Here is a 12,095-nt window from a genome sequence, read left to right as displayed (position 1 = left end):
CCTTTGGCTAAGTCAAACAGTTATAACTGTAATACTCCCTGACGCTCAGAATTTTTATAGTGTGTGTTGTATTAAATATGCCAGAATAAATAAAGGAATTTTAAAGTGATGAAGTGTGTCTTGGTCCTCCTTCCTTTTTTGATAAGTTATAACTGCAAATCTGAGTTCCCTCTGAAAAACTAATCATGGTTTTCCTCCAGATAATGAATGAATCTTTAGTGTCTGATGCCATCAATCGCTGTAGGCTTAGGATGTTATGATTAGAAGCATTGTTAAAGTGGATTCCCTTTGAGTCAATGGAGAGCATTATAGTCATACACAGGAAATGAAAAATCTGTTTTCTGGATGGAAGGACATGATCAGACAGAGTTACCTGGGATTAACCAACATGCTAATCAGAGCCCGATCCCACCCACACACCTGGATTACAGAGAAGACTACATCTGTGTCATAGACCCAACAACTCTGCTATGCTAATGAATTCAGACAGTGCTTTTAAAATAATATACTGCAGATCATTCAATTCCATTATTTTCTCAATCATTCAAGTTAAATTGAAATGTGTCTGGATAAGAAGTATGCTAGTGGGTCAACATACTATACTTAAACATAGCAGAAAATGATAACAAAAATATGACCTATCAAACAGGAAACCCACTGTATGTACTGGATTACAGTGACCATGAGCTGCTCCCAGGAGACATAAACATAAACACAAACCACATCTGTAATAACACACACAGAGATGACAGTCATCTCCATGGTACATCATCAGATACGTATCACTTATCATATCATATCATATCACCCCCCATACAAACAGCTTTACCAATGTCTGCAATGACAGATGTGTCCATTCTTTATTCCTCGGGGAGAAGGCCTAGGCAACTAACTGATCTGCCTTATTCACACTTACACACTACACTGCACAATGTACACACACAAACACATAGACAACTCTAATCGTCTGTGACTTTTCTCTATGTTACTATTTCTATAATAACATTCACAATGAGGCTGCATGCTTCTAAATATTACAGTACTCTGTACAGTATGTTGCCACCAACATTGTAAATACATACGGTAAGCATGGCAATATTGAACCTCAAAATCAAAGACAATATCACAGCACAGAAGTCACACAGTACTACTGAATTCCCAACACATTTTCTAGCCCCTCCTCTGTCTTCCATGCTTGAGCACATCTTGCACTCTGGACATCATTGTGCATTGATGCACACTTGTATGCTGAATAAATCACCCCTGATTACATAACGTACATAATACAAACTGCTTGCGCTCAAGACATTGCTCAACGAGTCCATACCCTTTACTGACTGGCAGACTTCAGGCCGTTGGGAAAACAATTGGTGGAAACCCCTCCCAAGAGATTCAAATTCAATTCAGCATGTTTTAGGCTCTCACCGAAACAGACATAGCTCTTAATGAAAATTCAAAACACTATAGCTTAAGTTTAGCACATTTATCGTTGAGGCAAGATTTGGTTTATTTCAGACTCATACTTAATAATTAGACACACAATTTAGATTTAGCCCAATACTTAAAACTATTTCTATATTCCTCACTGACATTATTCAAAAAAGCATTCGATTCTTTTAACAAGTTTTGATAAAGCAAGACTCACCTACAGGTGTTGGCAGTGTCCCATGTGTGAACTAATGTATGCTCTTAGTTATCGTAAGTCAGAGTTACAATGCTCCTTCTATCTCCAGCACTCCAAACTGCAGTTTCAACCTCTCAGAGTCCTTATGTCACCAACAACAGGTCAAAACTCCCCATCCATACCCCTCAGTTGTCCAGTGTGGTCCTGCAGCCCTGGTGCCCCTGCCTCCATCCTCCCTCTCTCTCTTTCTTTCTCTCTCTCTCTCTCTCTCTCTCTCTCTCTCTCTTTCTCTCTCTCTCTCCCTCCCTCCCTCTCTCTCTCTTTCTCTCTCTCTCTCCCTTTCTCTCTCTCTCTCCCTCCCTTTCTCTCTCTCTCTCCCTCCCTCTCTCTCTCTCTCTCTCTCTCTCTCTCTCTCTCTCTCTCTCTCTCTCCCTCTCTCCCTCTCTCTCTCTCTCTCTCTCTCTCTCTCTGAGCAGTGTGAGCAGACTGAAGCCTGCCTGAGCCCAGCAGAGTGCCAGTCAGCAGCTGACTGCCCACACGCAGCAGTTGCTAGGAGATTACTCTACTCCAATCATGATGCACACATGAGTGCACCCTCTCTCCATCCTTGCTAGCGGAGCTCCAGACACACAGCGCAGGCAGACACAGAACTTGTGTGGTCCCAAAAGGCGGGGAAAGAGGGGAACCTGCTAAATTATTGAAAAGATTAAGTGGTATTTTTGACACCGAACATACAGATGTGTGCTTTAAGTGCCCTTAAGTCTACAAAAAAAAATAATAGTTAATACATAAGACTGTAACACGGGTTTCGAGAGAACCCTCCCCATCTCAGGAATTTCTAATTAGTGCACTTAACAACTAGGAAAGCTACTGTACGATAGAGGAAACACAATTAGACAAAACATTCCAGAAGTCTCTTATTGTTCTGGCATGTTGCACACAGAAGGTGTCTCACTATTCCATTCAGGGGGACACTCAGGGAGGCAGACCAGGGCAACCTTTGAGGTCCTGAATCCTTCATTCTTTATCCTTTATTCATGGGGTTCTTACCCTAACATGTTCAGTACATCCTATGCCCCTGGTTCTATTACTGAGCCTCTCTGCGATATAGCCAGGACTGTTGCCAGGTGGAGTCTTATCTTTGACCTTCTTCACTCCTGATCAAGGCCTGCTGCTTTTAAACCTATTACAGCTTTATAACCAATAGAGAGGTCAAATATGTAAGTGGTTCTTCATTGTTGTCCACTACTATGCAATCTAGCATTATGGTATTTCTGGAGGACAGTGAACCGAGAACCACACTCATGCCACATAGCGTGTCGTATAATATGTTGTGTGGGGGGACTTCTCTCTGCAGTGTGGAAACCATAATACAGTAATAATGAGTGTTAATTGATTTGTGTGACAGAGTGCACAGTTAGCCCAAGGGTATGGGCAGTGTTGCCAGCATTGCATAACTGCTCAACTGCAGCCAAGTCTACCATGAATCAGCTAAAAACGAAACACAGACAATTGAAGATTAGGTGTCTATAAGATTGACCACTCTGTCAATGGATTTGGAGAGAGAGCAAGAGAGAGAGAGAGCGAGAGGAGGAGAGAGAGGAAGAGAGAGAGAGAGAGGAGCAGGAGCAGGAGCAGGTGCAGATGCATGTATTAGTGGAGCATCAGGCGCCTATGTCTATCAGGGCTGCTTTGTGAAACAACAAATGCACCCTGATTGGATGGACACAGTACAGCACAGAGAAGCATATAATTGCAGGGTGACCTATTTGCTTGACCAGTTTAATTAGTTTTCCACACTTTAATTTTTGGACTCTGAGAATATAGTGTTTTAAATTCTTGTAATTCAATTGGCCGAAAAGCCATTAGAAATATCTCCAAAAACAGAGAAGAGGATAGAAAGTTGTCTGTTATAAGTCATTGATTAGGGAAGGTTTGATTCCATTAAAATTATTTGGGAGTTAATTGCTTCCCTGATTTGTTGTACACAATACATAAATAACCATTTTGAATAAGCAAACTCACTCATTCTTTTCCCTCTCTCAATAACATGCAGCAGTAGTGCATAAATATTCAATCCACAATGCACCTCTGAGTGCAAAACATGAAATGCAACCAAGAACGCTGAGAGAAATCTATTGTGTGCCAGTTGGTTGACTAAGCTTTTTAGTGTTGCAATTTTCCTTTCACTCAGCACATCCTGCAGTGAAGTGTGTTCTAGCATGCATGTGTGTGTGAGTGTAATGTGCATGTCTGATTCTGATTTTACAGATGATGTAATCCATTACTTTGATCTCAGTCCGATCCGATAGAACAATTATCCAAGAAAAGCGGAGTTGAACATCTAAAGACCTTTAAAGGCATCCTCAGAAAACTTTCTGGCTATCTTGTAGGATTAAACGTTCTGTCTGTCTGAAGACATGATGAAAAATATATAATGTAATTGCAGAGTAAACATTTTTACTTTTCTTTCAACAGGTTGAACGTCATTGTCTGAAGTTTTTGATTATGTAATAAGTCTGTGAGAACAGATAAGGAAATAAACAGAAGTGTTGTTGATACAATCATCTCCGTGCTCTTTCCTTGTGTATATCCGCTGTACTCTGGGAAGGACTGTGGTTTAGGTTTGGCACTTGGAGGGAGTAGGTGTACACACCCACACTGTCCCCCACTCTCACAGCCCCCTGTCCCAACCCCTGAGGGCACACTGTGTCTCTGCCACTTCCTGTTAATCATCTCTCTCTGCTGACACCATAGCCGCCAGGCTGCCCCCCAATGGGCTGATGTTACAGTGGCTGTCCACCACTGCCTCCAACAGCCTCAGTCCTGGGTTAGCATGTCGTACTCATATGCAAACATGAGCATGTCTGTTAACACTGTGTTCCTCCACTACCCTGCAGCACAGAGAGGCAGTGTCTGAAATAATAACAAACTGACCTGCAGATAAATCACGACAATGTAAGTGAATCCTGTCTGCAATACAAGTACATGATATAGACAAGGGCCTGCCTACTGGTCCAGATCACACAGCCGTGTAAGAGGAGGAGTGATGAAAAGCAGAAATCACTATTCTGTCATTGCAATCTCAGTGTCCAACAGAAGCTGGAGACAAAGTGTGCGGAATAAACTGATGATCAGGTCACCTGAGTTTCTGCCAGTGGTCCTGTGTGCTCCTGTGTGAACTCAGCCCATATCTGCTCTGTTGAACAAACAACCACACACCTGACTCTCCCAATAACATAAGCCAGCTACTGACAAGTCCAGGGTTGGACTAGGAGCCATGTTTGACAGCTGTGACTGTTATTGTTATCGTTGAAGCTGAGGTCAGGGGACTAGGGAGGATTCAACATTGCATGTCCCAATGACTCTGCCGTCACCAGGGTCGTGCTGAGGGCCGCATCACACCGCAGTCACCATCGGTTTGTGTCCTATTCACTTCAGCTTGGACGGATCTGCAACACTTTGAAGAGAATAATTAAAGGCACAAAATGTTCAAACTGGGGCGTGTAGGGCGTCCATAAACATGCTCCAGTCTTTGAGGAGAACACACAAGATACAGAACATTATGTTTTTTCATGAGGTTTTGAAGTAAAAGAGCCCCGATTGGATGAAAGATGGGTTGTGAATAACTAACATGTCGTCTATGAATAAAAGAATAATGCCTGCCGGTTTGTTCAGCCCGAGCTGTGTTCAGCCTGCCACCACTCTGTAGGAGCGCTGCCCCAGGCGTTTCACAGTCCAGGGACTGAGATCTGTGAGAGTGGAGGAGGCCTATGTGTGTTCCAAGGCATCTCTCACCCCGAAACTGCAGCCCCAGAGGGATCAAATCAGTATCCCCTAAGGGACGTCTCTCAGATCTGACTGTGCTGATTAAGCTCTTCCCCAAGGAGCTCCTATTCTCTGTTTCTTGAAAGAAATAATGCTATACATACACTGTTGAATGCAGTTACTGTAGTCAAGGCCTGGGGGAAAATATTTGAATTCAATTTACATTTCATTTAACTCAATCAGAAAAAAAAAAACACAATACTATGTATTACAAAACAGTTATAAGAACTACATCCTAATCAGGCCAAACACAAAAGGACTGTGAACAATTTCTGAAGCCTGGTGCTGCCAGTAACAGGACACCACAACGACTTGTCCAATCTTTCTGCATTGCGGCAAGGCTGACAGAAATAAATGGGCACCCCAAAATTGTTTGGAATCAAGGCTCCACGGGTAAACAAGGATGAATATTCCAAGTTTAAAATAAGAAAGAGCTACGGAAGTGTCCAGTACCTTGACAAAATAACTTAAAAGGATCAACTTTATACAGTTTATATGTATATTCTGTGATTATGTGAATATGTGAATTACGTATATGTGAATAATGTGAATATTATCTACTCACTGACTAGATCCTATACAGTACAGTCTATGATTGAAAGTCATGATTCTAGGTCACAATATAGACATAGTGACAACATGATTTATTTCAAGCTTGTCAATAAGCTAGGTCAGTTCAAAGTTCCCTTTTCATACCCCTTTGGTCACAGCTTGTGTGCCTTGTGTGACACAAAAAAAAGGCATGGTGAAGTGATGTTGTACTGAACCAAATGGCTGTCCAGGGCATTGGCTGGAGTACAGGGAAGATTGCTTTCAGATGTGAACAGTATTGACAGCAATTATAGTGAATGATCAGCTGTGAGCTGCGGTCTCCAAAGACCTGACTAATGAGACAGTACTACTAATGAGAAAGAGGTCAATGGATACAACCATACAGGAGCAGACACACTTCCAGGCACTAAATAACATCTGGAAGATGTTACAAATGCTCATATAGTAGATTGAGTCAAAGGAAGTTGATGGCAAACTGTGTAAAACTAGCATGTTGTTGCACCATCAGAAACACCAATCTATCCAAAATGTTGATTATGTTTGAGTTCCACAAATGCAATTACTGATAAGGTTAAGAGTAACTGATAATTGGATTACCAAAAGGGAGGCACAGCCTATGAGCAAATATTATTGCAGAGGTATGGCAAATCATTTCAAAAGAAAATCTAGATAAAATTACATCATAATTCCACAAAGTCCTGAGCGGAAGCCATATCTCAATTCAGCTGAAAACCTCTAGGCTACATGGTAGGTCATTATATTACTTTGTTCTATCTTTTATTCCTGCTCTTAAGTGCAACTGAGGGCAGAAAAAAGCTACACTAAACAAGACAAAAACATGCTTTATCAGTGAGGCATGAAGAAATGTACAGAACATTCTCTGTATGCCTGGCAGTCAAAAAGTCACTCTCAGGAGGAGCCTAGACAAACCTTTCAGAAGAGCTAGTCCTCAGGACACAGGTCAGATCAGATGGGTAGTAGTTTCATGTGCTAGTCCACAGCCTAAACACACATCCAAACAGGGCTCAGATTCCAATCACAGTGAGGACCAGAGTAGTGACACACAGCCTTTACTGTAGCTGTGACAGTCCCCCTCAGCCCCTCCACCCTGCCCTCTTGTCTCAGAGGAAACGAGCTATCTCAACTCAGGAACCAGTCACTGCAGTCAGTGACTCCACCAGGAAAGCTGGGGCATTTCGACACTGTGACACCTCCTGTGTGCATGTGCGTGTGCACATGTGCGTGTGTTGGAGGTGGGGGCAAGCAGCAAGAAGGGACACAGTAGTATGGGATATAACTGTCTCCCCTGCTGGGATCCCCATCCCTCCTTAACCCTCCTCCTCTTCTCCCTCTCTCCAATGGACAAGACAGAGGCTACAGACTTCAACCCGTAAGACATTTTCTTATAATATGTTCTGGGTATTTTTTCCTATACATGATAATCAATATATAAATAATATTGACAACAGTATCAATCTTTACCTAATAGTGCACAGGATTGCTCTTAAGGATGATGAGGGTCTATGTCTACCCTCAACCTCAACCATAAAATGCTTATTGAGGAGATCAATAAGCACACACACACTGTGATGAAGTTGGCTTATAACTAAAAGACAAAATAACACTGCACTTCCCCCTAGTGGTTCTAAGGTGTAAATGAATGATACACCATCTATTTCAATTTCAAACAAATTCTAAGCCTAGACATTTCAATAACCATGCTGACACCGGCTTGCACATTGTCAACTGATGTTTGGATGGATTATGTAAAACGTCTATACTTCACCATTTTCAAGTCAGTCAACTCAAAACCACAGATTCAAAAACATCACTCTAGGAATGTATACAGCACAATGACAGCAAATGGCATGTATTTACAGAGATGAAAGAAAATGAAAGCATAGAGCAACCTCATGTAGAGGTTCACTGGTTCCAGTGTGGGTATTAAGCACACACCAGTGCACTGATGGAAAAAGGTGCTATGAGACAAGACCTGCGACTGTACATTCAAAGCATTCATACACAGATAGTGAAAGCAATGCAAATGCGCCAACCTCCCACAGACACTTGAACTCCCTCTGGTCGATGCGTAGGAGCTCACTGAATTCCCTGGTGACGATGGTGGCGTGCCGAGGGGTGTTATCCAGGATCGACTCCCCAAACGCTGTCCCGATCCCCAGAGTGCAGATGGTGACAGCATCCTAGGAGGAAATAATGAGAGAGAGCTCAGCGGGATGGTTCAGAAATGTTTTAAGCAGAGGAGGAGACAGGGAGGGGTGCTAGGAGGGGGCTATTCTAATTACATTTCTGTTAAAAGTGTTTATTCTGTTAAAAGTGTTTATTCCGTTAAAAGTATGCCACAGTGAAAGGCACTTAAAGTGCTCAGCTCTGAGTCTGCACTGATCAGACCTCTCCCAAAGGTAGGACGCAATCTAGCAGCTATGAACACTTGCATTAGATAGAGGGCTCCTAAAATCACTCAAATCAGCCTACAGACTGGAGCACATGGGGCTGTGGTAATGATGGTGAAAAGGCCCTGATGTGCTCAAGCTTACCCATCTCAGACACAAATCATTCTGAAGTAGAGAGCCTGTTCACACTTCAAATAAGCTAGTGGAGAAATACAAATCTTGATCTCCACATGCACATTTTACAGTGCTCTACATTTTATTTGGTGTTATCAAATGGGACCAACAAACCAATAGAATCAAGACTATTCAGTCAAAGCTATTTTTTTTTTCTCTCTCAAATGTATTAGAATCCATTACAAATCCAACATTTATTTTCAGGAAATAAGGCCTGAGATAATTTGGTATATGCCTGCCAATATAATGATTGCATGCAAGTAGATTGCAAGTAGATATATTGTCTACAGTACAATTTATGTTTGTGTAACAATGAACTGATAGGGTATGTGATTAGGGTAAGTGATTTACATTGCACAGAAAAGCAATACAATAAGTGAAGGAAGCCATTTTAATCTGCAATCTCAATTTGCAATCTCGTTTGCATTTATGCTACTGACTCAATAAAGACTATTGCTTTTCGGTTATATAATTCTATGGATATTCAATCTATCTTACCTGATGATTGGCTGTCTCTGACACTTTGACGTCGAGGGAGCCAGAGAGGACCGCATACCAGCTGGTGCCGATGTCTCCTTGACGATACACTGAGGAAGAACATGAGATGCACTAAGTGAGAGCTTCTAACATCAGTCTAATGTTAAAGCCCTAGAGAAATGAACAAGCAACAGTGTAAATAAAAAAGGCAGAGTTTTGTTCTAACACTCATTATTACAATTGAGGATAACACTATCCACATGTGTGTAAGACTCAGGGACTAGCTTTAGTTACAGATATATATATATAAACCATAGTGGTATTTGAACTTGAAGTTAGTTAGAGACCTACAGGTGATTCCCTTCTCTAGACATTCGTAGAATCCACACAGGCAGATCTGCTGTAGAAGGCTGAGGTGGAACTTCTCAAAGGCCTTCACTTTTTTCAGACGGGCCAGGATGATGTCCACATCTTCCCCTGAGCGCTCTGTGGGTCTGAGGGGAAAACACATACTATGAGGCATTCACCATAAATTGGGAAAATACCATGTGTCTTCACTTGATTTTGTGGAATCACAGTCAAAGTGGCAGCCACACCAGCCACACCAGTCACACCAGTCACACCAGTCACACCACCATTTCCTGGCAGTAGACCACTATAAAAAAAAACTCTTGATTTAAATGGAACATGCTGAAAACAGCATAGGAATAGAATATTTTTACTAGACCCACAGCCTGGAGGTGAAGTGTGTTAAAAAGAAAAATGTGCAGACTTTCAACTCCCTGGCAATGATTTGCGCACTGACAAACTGTAACAACATGCCTGGAGCCAGGACTCGTGAAAATATAGCAGTTGGAAATGCAAACAATACATCAAAAACATTCAATTCAATCGTCCAGAAGATATTCCATGTCTGTCTTATTTTAATATTCACATTTCCATTGCTTTTGCTTTGCATTACAAAGGAATTATACATATTTCATCAGAGATATTACAGTATTTTACATTCATAAGAAGGAGTCATACAAATCAAAATTCTGCAGTTATCAAATGTCAAACATCAGAATGATGACATGAGTCATGTTTGCATGCAGGTAATGACGACTTGAAGAGCCACACCAAAACCAACTTATTTGCACGCCTGCCTCTAAATGTGACAAAGGGACATTTACTGTGTAAACACATCTGGCAGGCTGCATCACATGGCTATTGGCAAATGCACTTTGAACCTGCCCTCTGAATGGCCTCTCTCTCTCTATCTCTCTCCCTCTCTGTGTATGTGTGTGTGTCTGTCAGATATCATGGAGGATGTGGTGCTGACTGAAGAGGGGAGAAAGTCTGCAGAGGCAGTGGTGCGTTTCCTGGAGCGCTGATCGCTTTATCCTTGCCTGCGGTCTCGTCCCCAGCCCTCTAGCCTTTTCCACAGCTCAGAGCAGCCACCAGAGGGCCTGGAGAAACCAGTTATAGACCCTGTCCGCCCCCGGCGCCTCTCCCCTTGTTAGAAGTAATCTTTCAGACAGGTAGCTTTGCATCATGCTACTCTGAGCAAAGCTGGAATGGCAAGTTTAATGTTCTGGGGCAATCAACAGGGGAAACAGCCACAACCTCCCACCTGTATCACCTAAGATGTCTTTGGTGATTCAGTACAAACTATTCTTCATTGCAGGCTCCTCACCTTCATAATATTAGATAATGTGAGTGTTCACTCACTTAATATCTAAAAAAAGGAAATTTGTGATGTGTCTGATAAATATGTTCCTAAACTTATGTTATGTATTCTACAAGAGTAGTGCATATGAAGAAGAAGTAGGAATAGGAATAGGCTGATTTGAGACCTTCATGGGGAGTGCTGTAGCTGTCATAAATGTATAATGAGATGGACCATCTACACACAAGGTTGATATTTTCCATGTACTGTACTGTTCCCAGAGGGGATGTTGTGTGGTGATTGGTCACATAACAGACTCCATGGGAGGCACTCACAATGGGAGACCCTACCTGTAAGGTACAATCGGCTATGTTTGCAAATAACTACATCACAGCGTCTTCACAATGTCTAATCAAATCAATACAAATGCAGAATATTGACAGACAAGTGTGGAAAATTACCCACACAGACAGTCTTCTACAAACTTTTTGTTTGAAAAGCAGACAAAAACCTAACGACTCGGTTGACTTTGCCACTACATTGAGGAAGTGATGGAGAAAAAAAAAAGTCCACCAGGTTATACAACAGTATAGCATAATCTATTTATTGTATCTATCTATTTTGTCTGAATCGTGATTCTGCAAGACGGTTGCGCGTATCACTCTCCTAATGACATGCCCTCAATTCCATGATCATAACGTAGGCTACTATTTATTTTATGTGTATTCGAGTTGTCTATACGCCAGGTGAGGGTGGTGGAAGAAGCATCCACGCTTAGTTCATATTGCGTGTTAACACAAGGTTAAGGTCAGAACCTACATTATATATTATAATAATTTGTGGCATAAACATAAACGCGATAGTCACCTTATATAGCATATTAACCAGCTCAAGAACAAATATTGATAAACAGGGCAATGCCGATTATACTTCTATCAGGCAAAGAAGCTCACCAGTCTAAATGAAAGCAAACGCTCTTAATATATTATTAATCGCAATAATAGTGATGTGGTGACAACAGTGAGCAGTTGCTTCCTTAAATCAATTAAAAATGTCGAGTTACCTCTTATCAAGGCAAATAATCCATTCTGCAGACGCAGAGGAATGAGCAGAAGTGTGCGCTGCTACCATCTTCGGCGAGATCATAGACACGGTGAGGCGACGATCTGCATCAGCAGCACTTGTTATTGGCCTGCTCCTTTTTCATTCCAGTTCTTGAGAGCATCATTTGACCGTTCCCAGAATACTCTGGCGGTGACATACTCTCGCTGCGAGCCCTTCGCGATATAGGTTACATTATGAGTGGAAAATATGGAGCCTTGTGGAAAAAAACTGGGCTGACTGGGGACAAATTGTCTACTGCAGAAACGTAGGCCTATTG

The 12,095-nt window shown here is 41.9% G+C and overlaps 1 protein-coding gene across 1 annotated transcript in view; it reads right to left on the bottom strand.

The window, feature by feature from the left end:
• rapgef4a (Rap guanine nucleotide exchange factor 4a) overlaps positions 1-11,860 on the bottom strand; it is a gene marked incomplete at its 5' end in the record, with an annotated part of 30,214 nt that extends 18,354 nt beyond the window's left edge. The window contains 4 exons of the mRNA XM_083682518.1: positions 8,059-8,205; positions 9,088-9,176; positions 9,418-9,560; positions 11,778-11,860. Coding sequence (XP_083538644.1) covers positions 8,059-8,205; positions 9,088-9,176; positions 9,418-9,560; positions 11,778-11,860 — 462 coding nt within the window. The remainder of the gene's footprint in view (positions 1-8,058; positions 8,206-9,087; positions 9,177-9,417; positions 9,561-11,777) is intronic.
• Positions 11,861-12,095: the final 235 nt, after the last annotated feature.

Source organism: Argentina silus, assembly GCF_951799395.1.
Source record: "Argentina silus genome assembly, chromosome: 12".
In the NCBI taxonomy this organism is placed as follows: domain Eukaryota; kingdom Metazoa; phylum Chordata; class Actinopteri; order Argentiniformes; family Argentinidae; genus Argentina; species Argentina silus.
This window is presented reverse-complemented; position numbering and strand designations above follow the sequence as displayed.